This window comes from Aptenodytes forsteri, unplaced genomic scaffold, assembly GCF_000699145.1.
Source record: "Aptenodytes forsteri isolate BGI_AS27 unplaced genomic scaffold, ASM69914v1 Scaffold146, whole genome shotgun sequence".
NCBI lineage: Eukaryota > Metazoa > Chordata > Aves > Sphenisciformes > Spheniscidae > Aptenodytes > Aptenodytes forsteri.
The window spans coordinates 4,582,857-4,604,957 of record NW_008795128.1 but is presented as its reverse complement, the minus strand read 5'-3'; the positions used below and the strand labels follow the sequence as shown (position 1 = coordinate 4,604,957).

The 22,101-nt window shown below is 37.1% G+C and overlaps 1 protein-coding gene across 1 annotated transcript in view; it reads right to left on the bottom strand.

Annotated features, from left to right (window-relative positions):
- PHF21A (PHD finger protein 21A) overlaps positions 1-22,101 on the bottom strand; it is a 130,409-nt gene that overhangs the window by 84,219 nt on the left and 24,089 nt on the right. The window contains exons 2-5 of the mRNA XM_009277530.1: positions 14,504-14,544; positions 9,244-9,379; positions 4,532-4,564; positions 2,335-2,400 (exon numbers count right to left, since the gene is read on the bottom strand). Coding sequence (XP_009275805.1) covers positions 2,335-2,400; positions 4,532-4,564; positions 9,244-9,297 — 153 coding nt within the window. The 5' untranslated portion in view covers positions 9,298-9,379; positions 14,504-14,544. The remainder of the gene's footprint in view (positions 1-2,334; positions 2,401-4,531; positions 4,565-9,243; positions 9,380-14,503; positions 14,545-22,101) is intronic.

Sequence of the window (22,101 nt, the reverse complement as noted above, 5' to 3'; positions counted from 1 at the left end):
AAAATATTTCAGTATTCTGCCTCTCTAACACCAGGGTCTCAGCTCCGAGTAGGGACACCACACAGGCTGGAACTTTAGTTCTTCACATTTCATTAAAAGCTTATCAAACAGTAACAATTATGCCTCCTGTAACTGTCCACAGTGGAGTTAGGCCCTCAGAGTTTATTCATCGGACATCAGACATCGAGACTACTTACTTGGCTCTAAACAAGAGTACAGATAACACATTGCACTCCTCCTTAAAGAAATGCACTGCACAATGTAAAGCATTTATTTACTATGCAAAACTGCACGTTTCTCCATGCTGTGTGAAAATTAAATTGTTGGATAATATTCTCCCCATAAAACAATTATAATAATTATTTTTCCTAAAGAGAAATGAAAGTGAGAACAGAAAAAAGGGCTTTTTTGTAGTCTCTAAAATACTGCTTAACTCTGCATTGCTAAGCCACAGATGTCTATACAACAGATTTCTACAAATAAGAGGGAGTGAGCATTTCTCTGCATTGGGAAGTTGTGGGTTTTTTCCTAGAACTCACATTTGCCATGACCGTTGCATTTTAGCAGCCATACTACTTTAACAACACTATCATCTGGGACACTGGCAGCTCTGTGGTAGATATAACAAGATATTTAAGCTTCAACAATCACAGAGAAGTTCACTGTTCTACTGATAATCAAAACCATAAAAATACAAAGAAGGAAACTGGACTGTGACTTCATATTGACTGTATTCGCTGTGTGGTGGAAGCAAAGACAGAAACTTATTTTTCAAAGTCTTTTGGAAACTTAGCCCATGTTCATCCCATGAACAAGTGTGCTTTAGTACTTTGAGCTGTAATTTTCAGCAGAAAAAAATACAGTTGCATTTCTGGTGATGGGTAATTTAAAATACATGTTAGTATAGACCACTGTAACATAATTTTAAGAGTTATGAATCCAAATTTAAAAGTTACAGTAAGATATACTTACTTCTTTCTTACCTTCCACTCACTATCTCACTGCCTGTCCCTGCTGATCATGTGAACTGGTAGTCAATATGACTTACTTCGTGGCATCAAGGCAAGCTAATTTTGAAATTACGATGGGCCTCCAGAGCTTACCAGAGAATTCTGAAGCTGCTTGCTGTGAGACATAGCCACATGCAGAGGCTCATGCTGGTTTCAGAGAGTAAATCATCTTCAGGAGATGCATGCCATCACATCAGCAAAACCTCAGTTTTTGTTGAATTAGTATTCTCATTAAAAAATCATTTTCTTTATTATCCTTACATGTTCCTTCCTAGACTCACTGTTCCACTACTAAAACATACTATAATTTTTTAGTAAATAGAATTTCTAGATAAATGTTAATCACTGTCTGCCCATTTCCTTAGGAAAGGTAATTCTCAAAACAGAACACATGCAGATGATAACAGATGAATGCAGGTATCTAGATGTGACACTGATCTGTAACTATATTCTAATTTTTAATACCCTGTATTGGGTATGGGAACTACGTCCCAAAGTGTTTCCCCTCTTCAAAGGTGTTATCTATTCACCTAATTTGGTTCCATTATTGACACAATAGCAGTGCAATTAAGGGACTGCTTAAGTCAATTTAGTTTTGGGGGGGGGTTATGTATGAGGGTTTTTTGTGTGTGTTACTGTTTTGTTTTTCTAAAAACATAAGCGAGAACCAGTTTTGTAGATCTCTCAGTGTTACTTATTCTTCTTCTCTTTACCCACAAGATGCACCTTTAAGTTCCACAATCTTTCTATTAAGCATTCAGTTGTAATTATTACTCATACTTTAGACCTGTCAAAGAGAATTCCTACCAAATGGCAAATGTAAGACAACTGTGGTGTAATTTATCATGGTAAAAACACACAACTAATTTCCAAATTGTCTATTAGGTATCCATAACTGACATGAATTGAGTTGGTCTAGACATAAAGAAAAATTACAGCATACTCATCCAGACATACAGTGTGGACCAACTAAGACAAAATCTAAAGATTTGCCTAAACCAGAATGTTCTGGTTTAGAATAAGTTTCAAGATAATAATAATAATAAAGGATGTGACAAAATTCATTCATTTTCCCAGCTCCCTTAATATAAAACATTTCAACACAAGAAAAATTGCTATAGCTTCCACTGATTGCACTAGTTGCTCGTTTGATAGACTCGCAATAACTCATCCTGCCTTTTGTTGAGAAATCAAATAAAAATCCAAAATGTCTCGTTGCCCACACTTATTTTTGCACTTAAAAATTTAGCAGCTCTCTTGGAAGCTGGGAAAAGGAGACATCTTTAGAACAGGGTGTTAAAAAAATATATCTCTGTTTCCCTACCTGTTTCTCACTCAGAGCTGTGATTTTGGCTTGAAGTTCATGAAGCTGTTTCTTCAAATCAGCGTTCTGATTAGAAAGAAAAAATATCTGTGAGAAAGATATTCCATTTGTTAACATAGAATAGTAGCAGGAAGGTGGGTTTTTTTGTTTTGTTTTTTTGCATAGTGTACTACAAATACAGCACCTCTGGATGTACAGCCAATAAAATTCAAGAGGCTCAACAAAGCCTTACTTAAGTCACTGAGTGCAACAATAATCAGAGGACCTTTCTAGCACTCGGAGAGACAACCCAGTTTGGAATGAAGATTTCATTGAAACATCCATTAGTGCTTGCTGCATTATAAAGCACATTTGTACATTTCATCAAGCTTACAAATTAAACGAGAAATGTTAATATGTAATACAATAGTATCATATTGTATATGATGTATGCTATGGTATGTTACCTAAAGCATTCTCACCTATGTTACTTATGCAAAGACATTATCATACCTTTGACTGTGTAGAGCATCAGCAAACATATCTATTAAAACTTAATTGACACACATGTCAAATGAAGGCAAACATATTTAAGTTTTCATTTCCATGTATGTTTATGCCTTAGACTGTATTTAAGAGAATTACATTTGCCTTAGTGCATCATTCATATCAGCACTTCGCTTACAATAGCACTTTCTTAAGTTTAAGATTTGAAAGCTGTAAGCATCACTATAAAGATGCAGTCAGAAAACAAGTTTTACCAGGACTATTTCTTTCCTACTAAAAATAAAATTTAAAAATCTGTCCTCAGTTTAAAGCCTGTGAAGCTCTGAAGAAACATGACAAGGAAGCAAGTTTGCCTATATTTTTCTCTTTTTCCACTTTTTTTATTCTCATTGATGTTGTAAACTCTTTACACTAGATTACACAGGTTTGCTGTGCTACACAGAAATATTAAAACATAGGACTAATATCATTACAGGAACTTCATGCTCAGGAGAGCTTCCCTATTTTTATATTCCTCCATACAATTTTGAAATGCATTACAGTCTCGGCTTGTAGATAGTCTTCTCCAATATATACACAATTCTAGCAAAACCAGATATTGACCAGTCATCCTCCCTTCTTCTAGATTCCACTTAATAATCTGGGATAAAAATGCATTAAGAGCATTGGAAGCAGAGACCAGATTTACTCTTCCTGGCTCCAGGAACTTTGCACAGCTGCTTGCAGCATGACCTGGCTTTCAGCAGATATGAACTGAAAGCGAACTGTTCTGCAGGCTAATCATTAGCAGACTTGCCCAGCAAGAGTCACAGACCTTACTCAAATCCCATCAAAATAAGGAAGTTCTAGAAAGCAGATTTTCCAATACCACCCTACTCCCTGCTCATCCCTCCCCGTCAGGGGTCTAACTACTTGACTGTTACAAAAATCTGTCTTCCCACTCCACTGAGCTCAGAAAAATATATGCTCAGAAAATTACAGGGCATTTAGTATTGCATGGGGATGGAAGCACTTCATAGCAAGCCTCAAGTGAGCTGCCTTTATCCTTCTACTCAACATTTCAGGCTAGTTAGAGAACGCCACGGAACTCCCCATTCAGCACACTGGAGTGCTTAACTGCTGTATAAGATAACCCAGTCTCCTTCCACAGTCACTGGAAAAGGGATGACTTCTGCTGTCTACGCAAGGAGTCTAGTTATCCAACTTCAGTAGCTCTGAAACATCCCAAGGCCAAGTGCCCACTCTCCAGGCACCACAGTGCTGAAGTTGGATACCTAAGACAGGCAAACTGAACACAGCATTAAGCTACATTTGGACAAAATATCCCATCTCTTCTTGTACAACTCTGAACCTTCTGATACTCAAAAAAGAAAAAAGCTAATTCTAGTAATGGCAGATTTTATAAAGAGCAGCTTCCAATAGAATCAGAAACATACTGCATGTTTGAACTGCACCATAGCCCGCAAGAGTTGCTTGATTTAAACTATTAAGAATGTGAGGCAAAAGGGTCCATAAAGTCAAAAGTTTTGGTTTTGTTTTAAACCATCCAACAATCATTGTTTAAAGACTTGCCATAATAGTTTTCTTCTAAACAGTGTGTTAGCAAGGAAAAACATGATCAAGAATATCTAAAATTAATTCTCTAGCTTCATGCACTGTTATTTCATGTATTTTTAAAGGTAAATAATACAATATAAAAATAAATAGTTACCTGCGGATCTTGCTTCATTTGGGCAACCAATTTCTAGAAAGAAAAAAGATGCAACAATACAATGAAGATTTCATTACAGATCTTGTTGAACAGTTTAAAATTCACCATTTTTGAAGAACCTTTGTAAAAGCAAAATATTCAGTTTACAGCATTTCAATAGCAAGGCCTGGAATCCACTATTATATAATTTCCAAACCCATTCTTATTAATATAGTAAAACAACCGCACTAAGCCACCACTTTTGTTTCTCCTCCTAAACAGCTCTTGAACAAGTGATGCCTTTTAAGGACAATTTAAGCCAGCTGGGTAAGATAATCTAATAGCTGTGTCTCCTCTAGAACTGCTGCCTTCTTTGCTTGCAGTCACAAGAAACACAAGTCACAGATAACCACTGCAGGCACAAAAGCAGTTTGTATATTCAAGAGCAGAACATTTCAAGTACTAAGGGTCCGCCTGTGTGTTGGCTTGGCTGGTACCACATGGAAGACCCATGTTCAGAAGTATCTTTGCCACTTTTCTCCCTCAGAGAGAGATTGAGATCATTGTAGAAGAGATGCCCTCCACATCCAAAGGAAAGCAGACAGATGGTTACCATTCACTATTCTTCCTCCTTCACTTCCTTCAGGCAGCTGCAGGAGAATGCTGTCTATTGCTAAGCAAGGAAAAAGTTACCAGGCTGTCACCAAAGAAAACCAGAGCCCAGAATGAAGAGGCAATGTAAACCAAAAACTTCCAATTTCTTTTTTGGTTACAGCAATGTGATGAATAAACATGGCTATGTCCCTTCCACACATGCAAGGAACAATGTAAAATCTGTACTTTCTTCCCCATTTGCTCATCAGAATCAGGAAAAGGAGTGAGAAACAGATGTACAAAGCAAGCAAGAAAAATGTATGTTTCATTTCACCTGCATTGATACCACTTGGAGAATTCAGACTTTGTCAACTAATTCTCTTTAAAAATTTGTTTCATTTCACATCCTAAAAATGGTATTAATAAAAAAAAGCATAACACAAAGATGATTCTGTGTCAGACCACAGGTTTACCTGCTGCATTTTCTTTCTAGTACTAGCCAATAGCAAACAGAGGCATCAGCATGATGTCTATGCTGGTCAAGCAGAGAGTGTTATCTCCCCTCTTTCAGAAATTTACATCTCTGATGTCTTCAAAGATTATGTCTTAGATTTAATAGCTAGTAACACACTTTTCTTCCATTAATCTGCCTTAATTACTTTTTGAACTCAGGATCTTGAGTGTTTTCCTGTGACAATAAGTTCCAAAGTTAAACTACAGGACTCTTATGTGAAAGGACCTCATTTTTCTTTTGAATCTACCTCCTGATAGTGCAAGCATGAGGGGCAAATAAGATTATGGAAAAACAGTCTTGACTCGAGTCAAGAGGAGTTGGAAGTTGGACTTCATGATCCTTATGGGTCCCTTCCAACTCGAGATATGCTACGATTCTATGACTGTTTCTCTATTCACCTTCTTCCTACATTTTTTCCACACCACACATTCCCCCATCAGTCACCGCTTCTTCACATTGAAAGTCTCCTTATGCACGAATCATTCCACTGCTTTGTTCACTCTTAGCACTCTTCCCTGTACTTCTCTAGTTCGTCTCTATTATCTGGAGACAAAGTTTAAAACTGCATGCAACACTCAAGTACTCTGTACTGCAAGAACTCCTTCCGCAGTGCTAATAGCGAATTCACAGCCTGCTATTGCAGATGTAAAAGCAGGACTGTTCTTCCAAAGTGCATCACTTGGCATTTATCTACACTGAATATTATTGTTTCGTCATGCCGCCATTCAATGTCATGGGAGCTGAGGTGCTATGTCAACCTTTTGCTTACATGCTTAGCTTATTTTTCCTTGGTGCTTTCTACCACATCAGAGTTTGACAAGCAACATATCTGTTAGTTCCTATACAAGTGCTTGTACAGACTCAGTCATAAGACAATACAGTCAGTGACTGTAAACTGTTCATGAAGTATTGCTAAATTTATGGATCACACAATACTGCATCATCCAATCATAAGAAAAAAAAAAACCCACAACTGTTTTTTTGCACTGACCCCAAATGCAAGCTAGATTTAAGATCTTTTAAAACCTACCAATCTTTTTGCTACCAAATAAGAGAAGGAAGAGGATGTTTGAGGTTCTTTCCACATATCAGCTCGAGGAGTCATCCATGAAGCCCAACCCTTCTGTGAGAATAGCTAAATATAGCTCCTTTAACACCTCTTGTGATCAAAACTATGACAAGCAGACTGTTTCAAAATAACCTTAATTAAGTCAACACAGTAGCAGAATGAACTACTTAGATTTGATGCATCTCTTCTCAGGACAAGCAATATAGTTTTGACATGGAAGATACCTGAATATTCAAGTTGTACTCTGATATAGCAAGTGACCTGGTCAGACTTCATTTATGGAGGATTCTTCGATCATCAAAATGAAACAAAAGTAGTAGCTTTTTCTAAACAACTAAAACACCTCCTCTGGGTCCTTACTGGTAGTTTAAGATACACTTTGCCAAAGCAGTAGCAAAGCTTCAGAGAGAGTTCTGGAGGTGAACTGGAATAGGCAGGAAACAAGGAGCTGTTCTTCAAACAAAAATACAGTCATACTGACCATCATGTTCTACAGCTATGTAAGCAGTCACAGGTAACACGCAGCATCAGGAAGCTGGGAGGCTTTGCTCACAGTGCAGAGCTGAACTCTGTACGCTCATCAAACACCTGTCCACCACTTACAAGGGGACGAAAAACTATGACTGTATGAGTGTTAGCAAGCTTTTTTAGAGAGTCCTCAGAAAAAGAAATATTAGGTAAGTAAAAAGATGACAAGTGAGACAATTCTCCACAAATTCCAAGCACTGCCAAGAGAAGGGATATATTGTATCTCTTTAAGTTACAAAATTCAAAGATATACCATACAGTTCAAGCATTTCACTTAAGATTTCTTTTTTTTGTGCCAAAACCAGTTTCATTTCTATCAGTGGCCATTTGACGAGCACAGCAGTAACCACTCAGGCACAGTTCAAGAAAAGTTTACTGAAGGACCCAACATGTTGCCGCAAGCGTTATTTCCTATTGTAAACATTTAGTCTTGTTCTTAGCCTTAATTATGGGAACATACAGTATCTTGAAGAAAAAGACAACCTTCTGATATAATGGCTTGTCTAGTGTCACCAACTAAAACCAAATTTAATTAAAGTTGATTTCAGTGCAGAGCTCACTTTTAATGAGGATCGGGCAAAGCTAAGGCAAACAGGGTCAAAAAGCCTTGAAGTTGTTAAAAAAAAGTTTTTTTGGACATTTTCCAGTCTTCATCCCTGTTCATCATCATCATTATGAACGGATGCTAAAGATTATTCAAAATTCGCAGTCTTAAAATTTTTGGTTAGCTTAGGCATAAAGGGGAATGAAGATACACACAAGAGGTAAATGCTGTTATACAAACACAAGTATGACTAGCATTCCGATCACCATACAGCAGACAATACTTGAAAAAAAATACTTACTGGCTTTAAACATTTTAATGCCTGCAGCAAAATGCCATGGGTGATTTCTGAATTTCCTTACCCCCATAACAAAACTTCATTGAAGTTTTGAATGCAAGGGCCTTGGAGTTTCTGAGGAGATCAAAATACTTGTCTGTAGTTCTGGAAATTCACCTTTAGCTTTTTAAAGTTTTTCTCCCTAGCTGAAAGTTGTATTTTGTTAAAGCAGACATAGCTTCATTTTACTAATCCACCCATTCAAGTTCTTGCACTACGCTCATCATTGCAGCAGCTACTGAACAAGTCTTCTAGAACACTTGTTTAGACAAGTCACCAGGTAATTTGGAAACATTTTCCAAATTTTATGTGATGGGTTACACTGATCAGTGTAACCTATCATATATTTCTTTTATCCACTGTAACAGTTGTGAGTTTCAGATATCCAACAGAAATACTTGGAGAACTGTCTTTAGAAAAGGTCTCATCGATAAATTTAACATTTCAAGTTGGCAGCTACTCTACGTTTATGGCTGTAACCATTTTGTTCCAAGAATTAACATGCATATGTCCTCTTACATTTGCTAAATTAGGTTTTATTATTTTTAATATTTCTCATTTGTATTGTAATGGAATGGCAAACTGCAACTCTACTGCAATATAGTATTGGACAGGCTACCAGTAAAAGACCCAACAAGTAAAATTTTCTGAGCCCAAGCACTACAACGTTTTGGTTAGCAAAACTGTAAAATTACAAGTTTAGAAGGCACTAAAGTAGAAGACACTCCAGAAGAGAAGCACCAGGTGAGACTACACAGCACTACGCACATTTCGCTTGAAAGTTCCTCCACCATATTCTTCCATTGCCACCTGAATACTGAAGTTGGCTTCAGGACATTAGAAAAACCTTCCAGACGGAAGTTGCTGAACACAAGAGTTTTCAGAATGTTTTTCACTGCTACAAAATATGTATAAAAAAAAATCCCCACCCACAGCCTGAAATGTAGAATTTTCACATTTGCTAAAAAACAACAGGTGGTGGGGTCAAAATGCAGAGCATAAAATTCTAAAGTAGCTTCAAGCTTATAAAACAATTATTACTACAGTTGTAGTGCTATTACTTAATGCTACGATTAGTATTACTACTATCAGCAATACTAATGCTGCTATTACTTGAAATTATAAAGCAAGAAAGAATACAAATTACCTGGTGAACCTGAATTTCCACTTTCAGAGCCTCCTGTAGAGTCTGCAGCTCCATTCTCTACCTTCTCCACTTTCTCTAGAAGCGTCTTTGCTGATTCCAGTGCCTTTAGTTTCTGGTTTCCTCTTTAACACCAGTGCTATAGAAAAATAAAGGTTTTGTTTTGATTAGTGAAGAAGAGAAGTCAATTTGAAAAAAGGAGATTATAACAGAGCAGGAATTCAGTAGTGAACTATATTCAGCTGCAGCTTTCTAGCCTAAACACAATCTTTCGAACACAAGAAATCTACAGGCTGTACAAAATGCCTGTTTTGGAGCCATTTAGCCAAATTTGTTACTTCCCACATATCCCAAAGTTGACATACCTGTCCCTTATCTTCATTTGCAGGCAGCTATTTCCTACCAATATCCTATTGCAGCTGCATATTAGAAAATTTAACTACCGAGAACATTTTAAAAATCTGTGTAGATGAAAAAAATATTCTAGAGACTAAAATTCTGCAACCCAAACAGCAATAAATTGTTAAACAGAACCTACTGCATTAACATACTTCCATGATACTAGAGCTGTTCTTAGATGGGATAGTCTGCGTGCAATTTGACAGAACAACATTAATACATTAATAACACACTGCCTAAAGTTTGTGCCGAGTTAGTAATTTCAGTTGAAACCTATTTTGAAGGAACTCAAGATTGATATAAAGCAGGACAAGACTTTTTCAAAACCATTAATTTTAAAATCCTTTTAATCTTGGAATTCTACTTGTAGAACATGAGTATGAGTTTACCATCTTCACTTGTACTACAAACAAATGAATCCCCCCAACCTCTGACATAGAAAAGCATTATCAGCCATACTTCTAAAAGCCTTGAAAGTTGGACAATAGATTTTTGTTCAGAAATACATTAAAAGTATCAGCTTCTGAAACAGTATTAAGATTCCTGTCTCTAACCCATATGCTCAAATCACAATAGAACCTGTGTAAAAACATCTATAAAGACATGCACATAAAAGCCATCGGAAAACATTATGTAGCAACCTTTCCAGTCACTTTTCCATCCAGACACCACACATTAAAGAGTTGCTGAAGTGTTAAAATAGTTCCAATTTTTTTATTTTCTTGAAAATTGCTCACAATTATTGCACAGGTATTGTAGCCAACTCAGAGGCCTTCATAATGGGACTTCATTGTTTTCAAAAGGATATTGGTACTTTAGATTAGACATGTAGGCTGTAAAAAGAGAATAATTCCCATAAGTTAGAGAATTTTATTTTAACATTGTCTCACTACAGGAAACTGAAGTGCTGGACAAGTTTGTGAACTCCTGAAAATAAAAAGTTGGGGGTGGGGTGTTTTATTTAAATTGTTTCTCTTTCCAAACAGAAATATGTTACAAAAAAAGAAGACTATAAAAGGGTTTTAAAAAGAGGCAGTGCTACTAGGTTAACAGTTGGACTTGATGATCTTAAAGGTCTTTTCCAACCTAAACGATTCTATGATTCTATTTAAACTCATTCTTTGTCAGTGCTGTCTGCTGTTAGCTTAAAGTTACTTATTTAAATAACAAAGGCCTGACCAGACTTTCTAGTCAACACATTAAATGACCTTCTGCAAGGGCCTCTCTCACATGTGACAGACAAGCAAAAACAGCTGCCTTTGCAGCACTACTCTCTATAAAATTGTAATTTGTATCAAGGGATACATGGAAATTACATATAGTTCCCTGTTCTATTACCACAAACAGTAATGAGAAAACAGAATCCCGGCTTATTACTTCAACTCCTGAAAATAAGAAGTTGGGGGTGGGGTGGGGTGTTTTATTTAAATTGTTTCTCTTTCCAAACAGAAATATGTTACAAAAAAAGAAGACTATAAAAGGGTTTTAAAAAGACTTGGCAGTGCTAGGTTAACAGTTGGACTTGATGATCTTAAAGGTCTTTTCCAACCTAAACGATTCTATGATTCTATTTAAACTCATTCTTTGTCAGTGCTGTCTGCTGTTAGCTTAAAGTTACTTATTTAAATAACAAAGGCCTGACCAGACTTTCTAGTCAACACATTAAATGACCTTCTGCAAGGGCCTCTCTCACATGTGACAGACAAGCAAAAACAGCTGCCTTTGCAGCACTACTCTCTATAAAATTGTAATTTGTATCAAGGGATACATGGAAATTACATATAGTTCCCTGTTCTATTACCACAAACAGTAATGAGAAAACAGAATCCCGGCTTATTACTTCCACTCACTGACAAGAACAACTATAGTCTGCACTAAGTCCCTTCCATTGAAGTTTCAAAGGAAACCATGTTTCAGAAAGCCATGTGGGAGACTGGCTAATGAAAACTGGAACCCACTGCAGCAGCAAAAAGTCTTTCATAAGCCTTGGAAATTCAATTTTGGGGTAAAGATACAGGCAGATATGGCCATAGTTTCTTTCTCAGTGTGTCTTCAATGAATGAGAAGGCAGTCATGATGAATAGCTAGTATCACTCTATAACTACATATTAACTTTACAGTGCAAAACAGCAGAAGAGACAGTTATCTCAACTGAGAATGTAAACAATATCCATAATTTTAGTACATGTGACTGTAAAACCCAGTACTAGTTCACGGGAAAAATGACACAGTACTTCTGTAAAAAAACATATAAAGATTGAGCAACTACTATTAATGCACAACTTCATCTGACAGATAGAAATTGTAGTATCAGTGGTTCATAAAAACTAATCAAACCTAATTTCAGATGCCTTGAACAGCTAGAAAGATTTTTCAAAATTAATTTTTAAGAGGTTTAAGAAAAAAGTGATAGTGCTTTGCAGAAGCAAGTGGTTGCTCAGCCTAGCCACGTTTACAGGGGTGTAGACATGATCACTCTTGTATTGACAAACATATATTGTGACAAGTAAAAAAACCAAAACAATTCTAGTAACATACCAATCATTCAGTTCCATCTCAAAATATTTGTTACAATTTCAGATTTTTCTTTCATTGTAGTTTAAAGAGTTTGCAGATTTTAAGATTCCTTAAAATTTATTCCTTCAATATACATAAATTTGAAATAGGTGCCATACTATAACATCCTGAAGAATTAATTTCAATTCATAAGACTGAAGCTTCCAAGAAAAGGCAAGAGATTAACAAACTTTTGACCTTTTTTCCTTTTTCTTTTTTGGTAGGTTTTCTAACTCTTGACTCCTTCTTCCTACTTCCCCTCCTCCAGCATTCCCATTATAGCCTCAGAGCAACTCACTTTGCAGTATCATTTACCTCCAGTTACCTTCTGCCAGCAAAGTTACGCTGAAGCACATTTTAAACATAGGAAACAACCTCCTCTTCAAAAACTAAGTGTCTGATATGTAAGGAAAGAGAAACTAACGCTGCTTCATCAGCGAAGGCCACACAGTGAAGAATGATCTTTTGCAATCACCTCTGCCAGCTACTCTATTTGTCAGGTAGCAGCATCAGTGCTCTCCTTAGTAAAAAAAGAACCAGGATAAGCAATTACAAGAACTTCGTTACCATGTATTTGGCATGGCATCCCAGCTGAGGCATGCATCAACTCCATTTTAAAGACAAGGAAACAGGCAAAGGACAGTGAAGAATTTATTACGAGGTTCTGAAGTGTTCTAAGCATCCAAATCATTGGTGGGGTGGGAGAACACATTAAATAAGATGTTCATTTAAAAATTCGGTCAAGTTGCTGATTTCTGAATATGAAATACATACAGTTGTTTTTCAGTTGTACCCCTCTAGAACTGAAACACTCTAGAACATGCACTTGTAGCTTCCCTTCCCAAGCAGGAATAACTATCCAAAGTTATCCCTATCCAAAATTCCCCTGAAGTACCTTAAACACTTATCCAATGTTAATTTAAAAAAAAAAAGTGATCATTCCTTACATCCAACAAACCCTAGACTGTATTTTTCTGTTTTATGGAGAATAATGCCTAGAAATACCTATGAGGGCAGCTGGTTAAGTATTGCTAGTATTTCCTTTGAGAGCAGATACATAACTACATAAGCAAGCGGTCACACACATTTTGTGAGTGCAAAAATCAATATTTTTGGACTTTTATTCTTTTAGACTGAACTTCACGGGAAGATTTAAAAACTTAAGTCCAGTGGCATTATAAACTACCTAGAATACCACATCCGAAGATGTATAAAACCATCCCTGGATTAATCATAAAACATACTGCATTTTCCACTTTACTCTTACGACAGCAGAATTATTTTAATTAAAAAGCTTGTAGATGATTGAAATTGCATGGATAGGTTGGTCTGCAAACATCCTTCATCCCATTAGTTTTTAAAGGAAAACATGCAAATGCCTTGTTCAATGCTAGAATCAGTGATTTCCAAAAGGAAAGCAGAGGACTGCGGAGTACATGCATCTCTTGTACATCCAGACATACTTCCAAGCCTCAGCCAGAAAGAGCGCTGAGAGCAAGAGGTAGATTTGCCATTCCTTGGATTGATTTCAACTATTGGAGGCAGCAGTCCTCCATTCAATTTCTTGCTGGCACACATTTGTTATAAATAATCCATTATTTCTTATGTGGTTGCTTCAAGACTTAAAATTTCATACTCAGATAAGTACCCCAATGCACCGCAGTTAAGGTAGTAGATGTCTATATACTATATAAATATTCAGAGACTAAATGAGACCTTAAACTCTACAATAATCACGTAAGTGCATTAGCACTTCTCTATTATTATCTCAATTAAATACAATCCACATCAGAACCTCTAAAATATCACAAAGCTATTTAAACTACGGCTATTTTGGAAACTACACTAGAAATACAGCTGACAAGGGAGGTGTGTGTGTTTGTGTATGTGTGTGTATATATATATAAAAACACCAAAGGTAGGACCCATAAAAAGCCATGAATGCCTTCTGTGTGTATAGAAGGACTCTGAATAACTTAGACAGAAGTCTTTCTGCACCAAAAATCCCTTCAAATAAATTTGTTTTTCACATTACACAGAAAAAAGAATTTAACATTATTATTTTTGAGTAGATGAATTTAAATGTCCACTGTACTTACAGACCCTTGGGCCCAAATCTCAGCCCTACGGTGATTTTATTTATAGGACTGGGGCTTCCATCAGTAACATTTACTTTTTAAGATTTAATTTCTGAATATAAGAATAGATAGGATTTCAGTAAACATCAAACTTTTCCAGGAATGGATGCCAGCTCTTCATATCATCTATTCTTAGGTAAACCATCTTAGCCCTGGGAAAAAGTACTTACCGGTTCTGAGAAAGTTATTCCCTTCAGCTCTCTACCCCCTCCTACAAAAGAAAAACAACAAAGGATAGTTACAAACATCTCAACTACAGTTTGAAACAGAAAAAGAAAATTCAAGATTTGGAAAGTTGGGGGGGGTGGGGGGGAGTTGTTTGGGTTTTGGGCAGGGTTTTTTTGTTTGTTTTTTTCAGGTTTTGGGCATTTGGGTTTTGGCTTTTTTTTTTTTTAAATGCTGATGCTAACTATAAAATACCACTTGGAAAGAAAATCTGTTTGACATGGCAGGGAAAGCCAAGGAGACCTACAGTTCTAATCTGGATTAAAATACAAACTATTACTGTCACTAGAGGAAGAAGAGATTACAGGTACAAGCTTTTGTAGTTCTGTGCAAGGCCTGTGTCCCCCTCCCCTGGGGGAAATACCTCCTCTCCACCATGTTTATTAACATCTAAATCACAAGCCCTGTCAGTTTCCACAGCTAAGTATGACAAGGTTACCCACCCCAGACATTTGCCCACCACCTCTGCTAGAGGTTATACCAACACAACAAAGATGGTAGAGCAGGCAGTGTGTCAGCACAGTCACTAGAGCTCAAATCCCAGAGTACTAATGTAAACTGAAATCAATGGCAGTTTAAGCTAATATGCTAGGTCATGAACTGTGGAGGCCGAGCAGATACACTGCCCATTACACTGCCTGTGTCATGGGAAGAACAACACTTAGCAGCAGAGCAAGGTAGTACCTCTTAAATCATCCTCATATGAATCATAAAAAACTCGTGAGTCAGAGTCCTAAAAAGATAGCTAAAATATAAATGATAACTCATTTGCTCAATTACTTGGCCTGATGCTAAAAAAAAGCCTCCAAAATACTCCAATTTTCTAGTAAAATACTAGAAATACTATTTAAACTTCAACTCCACAGCTAACAAGATCTTTGCAGATATGTTTCTATCCACACACAAGTCATCGCAGAGCTAAAGTTTAAGCCCCAGCTTTATAAACAGATAGAGCAGTAGAAAGGCACACAATCATCTCACTCAGTGGAGACCAGCGCAAGTGGAGGAGTTTACATTTACTAACCAGCAGAACCAGGGTACTGATGAACACTAAGAACACAAAAGAAAACAGGAAGCCTACTGCTGGTAGTGACTGTAGGTATTGTTGCTCTCCTAGTCTCAAATTTTATTGTGTATTTTGAACAGCAAAATATTACAGAAGAAAAGTTGTCAAATCAATTTAGAGCAATTTCAGGTTAGTTTAAATAACATCCAACTGCTATCATGGTAGGTTATGAACTGGGGAGTATGGACTGTTTTGAGGCTATATTCAACTTAAGTGCATTTGCTCTGGATGCTACAGAATTTGAAATACCCTTATTGTTGAGGGTGCTGAAGAGACAGGTATGATTCTCAAACTCTAGTTATTTCTTCTTCGATATTAAAACCTTAGTTGTCACCTCTACCTCCCACTATCAATCAGTTATTTCATTGGTCCAAAAATCTATAGAGGAAGCTCCTTCATCATGCAAGCACTAACTGTCCCTCTTCAACCAGCAACTACAACTATACCTCCATGCTATTAATAGAAAATAATAATAATAAAAAAAATCTCACTGCTGTAGGATGACTGACTCCGGAAAGCTAAACAAAACGGTCAGTACTACACATCTGCAAATACAGTCTTAGAATAAAAGAGCATGATTTTTATTTTAAAAAAGAAAAATATCAATTTATTTGTAGCACGAGGACACATAAACTGAAGAGAAAACTGTCACTTAAAAATAACAGCATGATTAACTATTCCTTCCTTCCTTTTTCCCTCCCTATGTAGAGACTCACCTCCATAGCAGGACCCTAGCTTCATCAAGACTGAACTGTGCAGAAAAAAAGCTGCACAGTTACAAACCTTCAGATTGCATCTAACCATTCTGAAGGGCTGCAATCCCAGGCTGAGAACCCAGGGGCTCCTGAGGACAAAGTTAGGAACACCAGGAGTTTAATCGTGACTATCGGAGTGATTTGCTGTGTTGCCTTGGAGAAGTCACTTAGAGAGAACCTAGACAGGGGATGGAAATACATTTGCAACCTCTTCCGTACATAATTTACTATGGGCTTTTTCTTAAGTGTTTAAAACAGACTAATGTTTGAAAGTCAAGCCTTTGGAAATACAAAATACTTTAATTCTGCCCTCATGCAAGTATAGTATTTTTACTAGCATCTCTGCCTCATTTAGCAGAAAGTACAAGCTTAAAGAATGATGTATCAGTTGAATAACTTCTTCTCATTCTGAGTTTTCCGTTTGCGTGCTTTTTTTAATTCAACATCTAAGCTCTACAATAAAGAATTGGTTTCCTCATAAGCAGCACACTAACAAGAGCCACAGAAAAACTTGTGCCTGATACAGGCAAGTTTTCTTAGATAGGAAATTGAGGCAGAGAAATGAAGAACGAACAAACATCCAAGATTGGTAACTCCAAGCATCTTAAACAGACTTAGGTTTTCCATTGCTCTTAACATTTTTATAGTAGAGAACAGTTTATGACCAACTAAATCTGTAGCTTTGGTTCTTGGCAATTCTCTGCATTTGTGGCTACTGGGAAGCAACATGGAATAGTATTAATGAAAAAGGTACCAGATAAAATGCACTCTGTAGATGAAATGAGATTATTTCTTGTTCACAGCAAGAGTACATACACAAACTCACACGGCTTCTCTCACCCTCACTACAAAACACATTAGAAAGTTAAGATTAGACAGCTCACAATCACTCATATCAATAGAGATGTCTGAAGAGTTTTGCATTTTGCAGGGTTTCTTAACAAAAACTTCAGCAAGTAGAAACATATCGTGAAATCTCAGCTATTCATTTTACTGAGGTTGCCTTTTGAAGGCTCTAGAAACACGTGCTGTAAGCTGAGGTATGAGTCTGCATGGCTAACTCTCAGATTATTACAGTATATTCTGCAATATTCGGGGATTTTTTAAAACCCCAGCTCTGGGAGTCATATTTCTATATCCACCTCTGCTTTCTATTAAGAACAGTGCCTTCTTCCCAAAACATACATATGATCAGAAGAAAAAGCTTGAGCAATGCTTACCTATGTTTACTACAAGCTAATAATAAAAAGCAATTAAAATTAGTCTTAACCAAATAAAACAAAGTTTTAGAAATACATTTGTCATGGTTTAACCCCAGCTGGCAACTAAGCACTACACAGCTGCTCACTCACTCCGAATGTCCCCCCTCCCTCCTTCCCCCAGCTTTTATTGCTGAGCACAATGTCACATGGTGTGGAATATCCCTTTGGTCAGTCGGGGTCAGCTGTCCTGGCTGTGTCCCCTCCCAACTTCTTGTGCACCCCCAGCCTACTCGCTGGTGGGGTGGCATGAAAGGCAGAAAAGGCCTTGACCCTGTGTAAGCACTGTTCAGCAGTAACTAAGACATCCCTGTATTATCAACACCGTTTTCAGCACAAATCCAAAACTTAGCCCCATACCAGCTACTGTGAAGAAAGTTAACTCTACCCCAGCCAAAACCAGCACGTTTTTCTTACCGAGACTGACTGTTGAGAATCTGATGTTAGTGTTACTAACAGGAAGGGTAGTTTGATATATACATACACTTAAAGAAGGAGTACCTCCCCGCCCCCACCCCCAAAAAAAAGGCTCTTAAACTTTTCAACAATTCTATACAACATATCTAAGGAAAAATACACCACCATTACCAAAACAATCAAATTCTGCAGATCAACTTTCTCCTTATTTACAAACTTCAACAAAAAGTTTAAATGTTACTCATTTCATGGGACTGTTATGAAAACAAAGACCTCAAACACAAAACTCCTATGTTTAAGGCTTGGTAGCCCCTGAGGACATCAGAAGAACTACACATGGTTGTTAAACATTTTAGCATACAGCACCTGAAGGTTTAAGACTATTTAAATGCTAAGTATCTGTATATTAAGATGTTTGGTTACATCAATCAGATACTTATTACCTTTAAGTTATACAACAAAGTTATGCTACTGTAACCAGAGACTTATTTGGAAAAAATGGGAGAAATGAAAAGTCATGTTTAGCCATGTTTTGTTAGCATTTTTCCTAACTCTAGAAGCTAGCACGTTTACTGTTAGACCATGTAACTTTAATCAGGAACTTTATATGTACATATCACATTACAGTATTTAATTATGTAATTTTTACTTTTTGCCAATAGGACCTCGGTCTTCTTCGGTGCACAGGATGGACTCAGATGAAAAAGGACTAATTGTTGTGTACAGGCAATTGTGAGCCTGACATTCTTTCACATTTCAGAGCATTGCTTGACAATATTAAGGGTAAAGCATTAATTTTTTTTTTTTTTGGTGCAAAATACACCGCACACAGAAGGGATTAACAGTTTTCTCTGGACCTCTGTCTTTAGATGTGAACTCCTCAAAGCAACAGCTCTCCTTCCTATATTTGAAAGGCAACCTGTATACAGAGATCACTCTATCAGTATCTTCTAGGAAAATAAGTCATAGCAGTTACTTTACTGTGATTTTCAAGTGAGAAATGAAACAACTCATGTTCCTTAACAGGACAGGATTTCTGCAGTCTCAAGAAAAAGACAGACCAAACACAGCCCAGACAGGGAGTATAAGAGCTATTTCAAATTACATTATTATAAGGCTCACATTTCAATGACCATGTTAGCAGTGCCGGTGCTGCTGCTTCCGTGATTAAAAACAAGTCTCCCGTGTGCCAGTGCAGGGAATCTGATCTTGCCATTGTGCTGCAGCTGGGAGAACTCCCAGTCAGCCCCAGTAACATGTGCCAGGCAGGTGGTAAAGGCACCAACAGGATTGCCCAAGATAACTGAGACTGCACTGAAGTGTACTAGCCATGCCTTCTGGTTTGTCCATCTGCACAACTCCTTTATAACTTCTCTCTTTCTCCTCCCTATCCCCACCCAATACTGGTAGATAACTCCCATTAAAATGGTCAAGGAGCTTGGATTTTCTATTGATGCATACAGACAACCTACAGGATTCAAACTACAAGCTCCAATTCTGCCTCTGAGTTTCTTCTGCTGTGATGATTAGCCATGAAACAGATGCAATTAGGAGTTTAAGACACCAGAAGCTGATATCATTTGGGGATAGATCGCTTCACCTTCTCTAAAACAGTTTAGAAAACTATCAAACCAAGTTTAAATGGAAGTGTGTGATGCCATCATTCATCTTTGCAGAAGCAGTGCTATACTTAACATATAGAAAATGAGCTAAAAGACTCATTACAGCTAAAAAGACCATCCCCATTGTAAAGACAAAACCACTTCACAACATGATTTTTAAAATATCAACCAAAACTTGCCATGGCAGTCAAACACATGTAAGCAGATGAAGATTACCCTCTTAGCTCTGCTTGTTCTATGACTACAGCTCTGATAGGCTTTAGTAACTCTTCCTGAACACAGTCTTTCCTGGCATGTCGGGGGTGGGGTCGGGGATGAGATCATGCTCTCTAGCAAAATGAAGAACCACATTTGGCCTAGTGGAAAGTTAGCACAAGTATGTTTTAAAATCTCAAGACTGCCTCTCTCACCTGAGAAGATTTAAGGTATGTGGCTTTGCACTTTTTAACCCATGCACAAACCCCTCTTCTTGCAACAGTCGCAGTGTATTTCTTGAATCAGAGAAGCACATCCTAAAGTCACTTACACTTGAAAGGGAAAAGTTTGCATAATTTAACTCGCCAAGGATTAACCATTTAAGCCATCTTTAAAATAAAACACCCATCCTCCCACTTCTCACACACATATACCTTCCCTCCTTCTAAAGGAAAGAGTAAGGTGCTGCCACTTAAAACCAAACCAAACCAACCCACAACAAATTCAACTCCCTGCTTTTCTATTTCCTTCCATATGATAAATAAGGCATTCAGGGAAACAATTTTTTTTTTTAAATAAAAACTAAACTAGGAAGTTACAGAAAGTCTGCCTCTCTAACCTATGACCATTAGTAAGCCTAGCAGAAATTCTTCCTGACTTGATACCATGGGCTCAAGGTATTTTCCCATCTAACCCCTTCTAACATTCATAAAATTATCATCAGTACAATTCTGCTTTTTGTACCCAGAAACCAGCATATGGGGATATTTTACAGCACTGTTGCCTTCAAAAGTTATAGTACTGCAGAGAAATACAAACAAGAACACTAAGCACTTTGCTCAGTGAGTTACCATTCACCAGTTTTAGATAAACACAAAACCACCTTCTATGCAGCGTGGCTAAATTCCTGCTCATGTAAAAAGCTGGATGACCTGAACTTCTATTTTAGTGAATTACTTTGTTATTTAGAAGGACTGTTTATCTATATATACACTAAGAGGAAACCCCAGTCCTAATTAAGTCTGTAAGTTTATGCTTTACTAACAGTGCAACAGCAAAGTTTCATATTTGAAGCAGGAAGCCAGGGATTTTTTCTGGCAAAAATTAAAACATTTACATGAAGTAAAGATATAAATCAGTGGAAGGCAGAGTTTGGTGTTTGTTTCCAAAAATTTTTGCTGCATTCTGCCACATTCTATAAAGTTGCTGGAAACATGGTTTTTTTAGAAAACAAAAGTTTATCAATTAAACTTCAAGAAGTGTCAGTTAATCTGTTAAATCTTAGAAGTGGAATTTTTTAAAAAAATTACTTTCGACTTATTTACAAAGGAGGAAGGTCAATAGAAGACAGAAGTTGTACCCTCCCAGCTGTACTAGCAACTGTTTTGTCTCAAAATCTATAAGAAATTCAAAGGAAAGTTATTTGGAGGTTGGTGGTTTGGGTTTTTTTAAAAACATGCCCAGAAAAATCAGTTCATTAACCTCTACTGTTTAAGGTGTGTTGTAAATTTCTCATTCCAGTCATTGAGAAGTTTCTGCCTTCCTTTCATACTTCAGACACAGAGGACTATTTAGGGAAAAGAGATAGAGGAGTTGCGAGGAAGAGAGAAGACTACTTTCTAGAAAACACACACAGGAAATCCTAGTAATTGATTTAACAACTGAAGATGCAAGGAACAATAAAAAAATTAAGAAAACTCTACTCCAGTACTGATTAAGGTTTTTTTTCCCCTCAAATTCCATTAAGAACAGAGGGATCTCTGATTTCCTGTTTTATTCTTTTAAACATGATGAGAAATTTCATATTGAGTGCCAAACTATTCTTCCCCTTCTAGCAATCCACTTAATTTTGGGAAGAACTGGCTTGCGGGAACGATGCGTTAGTGAGGCAGAAGTGCCTTAAGAGTTTTGGGAAGAGGTCCAGAGTACAAAAGGAGATGATCTGGGTAATGCTGCAAGACTGCAGGCATGAAATGCAAAACTAGAGGTATCTCTATCACTGGAAATGCTACTGCACTTTTGATGGGGAGAACTTCAGGTAGGTGCACATCCTCTGCTTATACAAACTATTCTTTGAATTTTATCTATTTACCAGAGATGGTCAGAGGACCAAAAAAAAAAAAAAATTAGAAAAGCAGCCAACGCCTCAACCACAGAACAGTGACATTCAAGGACAACTACGGCCTTCCATTTCCACAGCAGAACGAAGTGCTATTAACTCAATCTGCC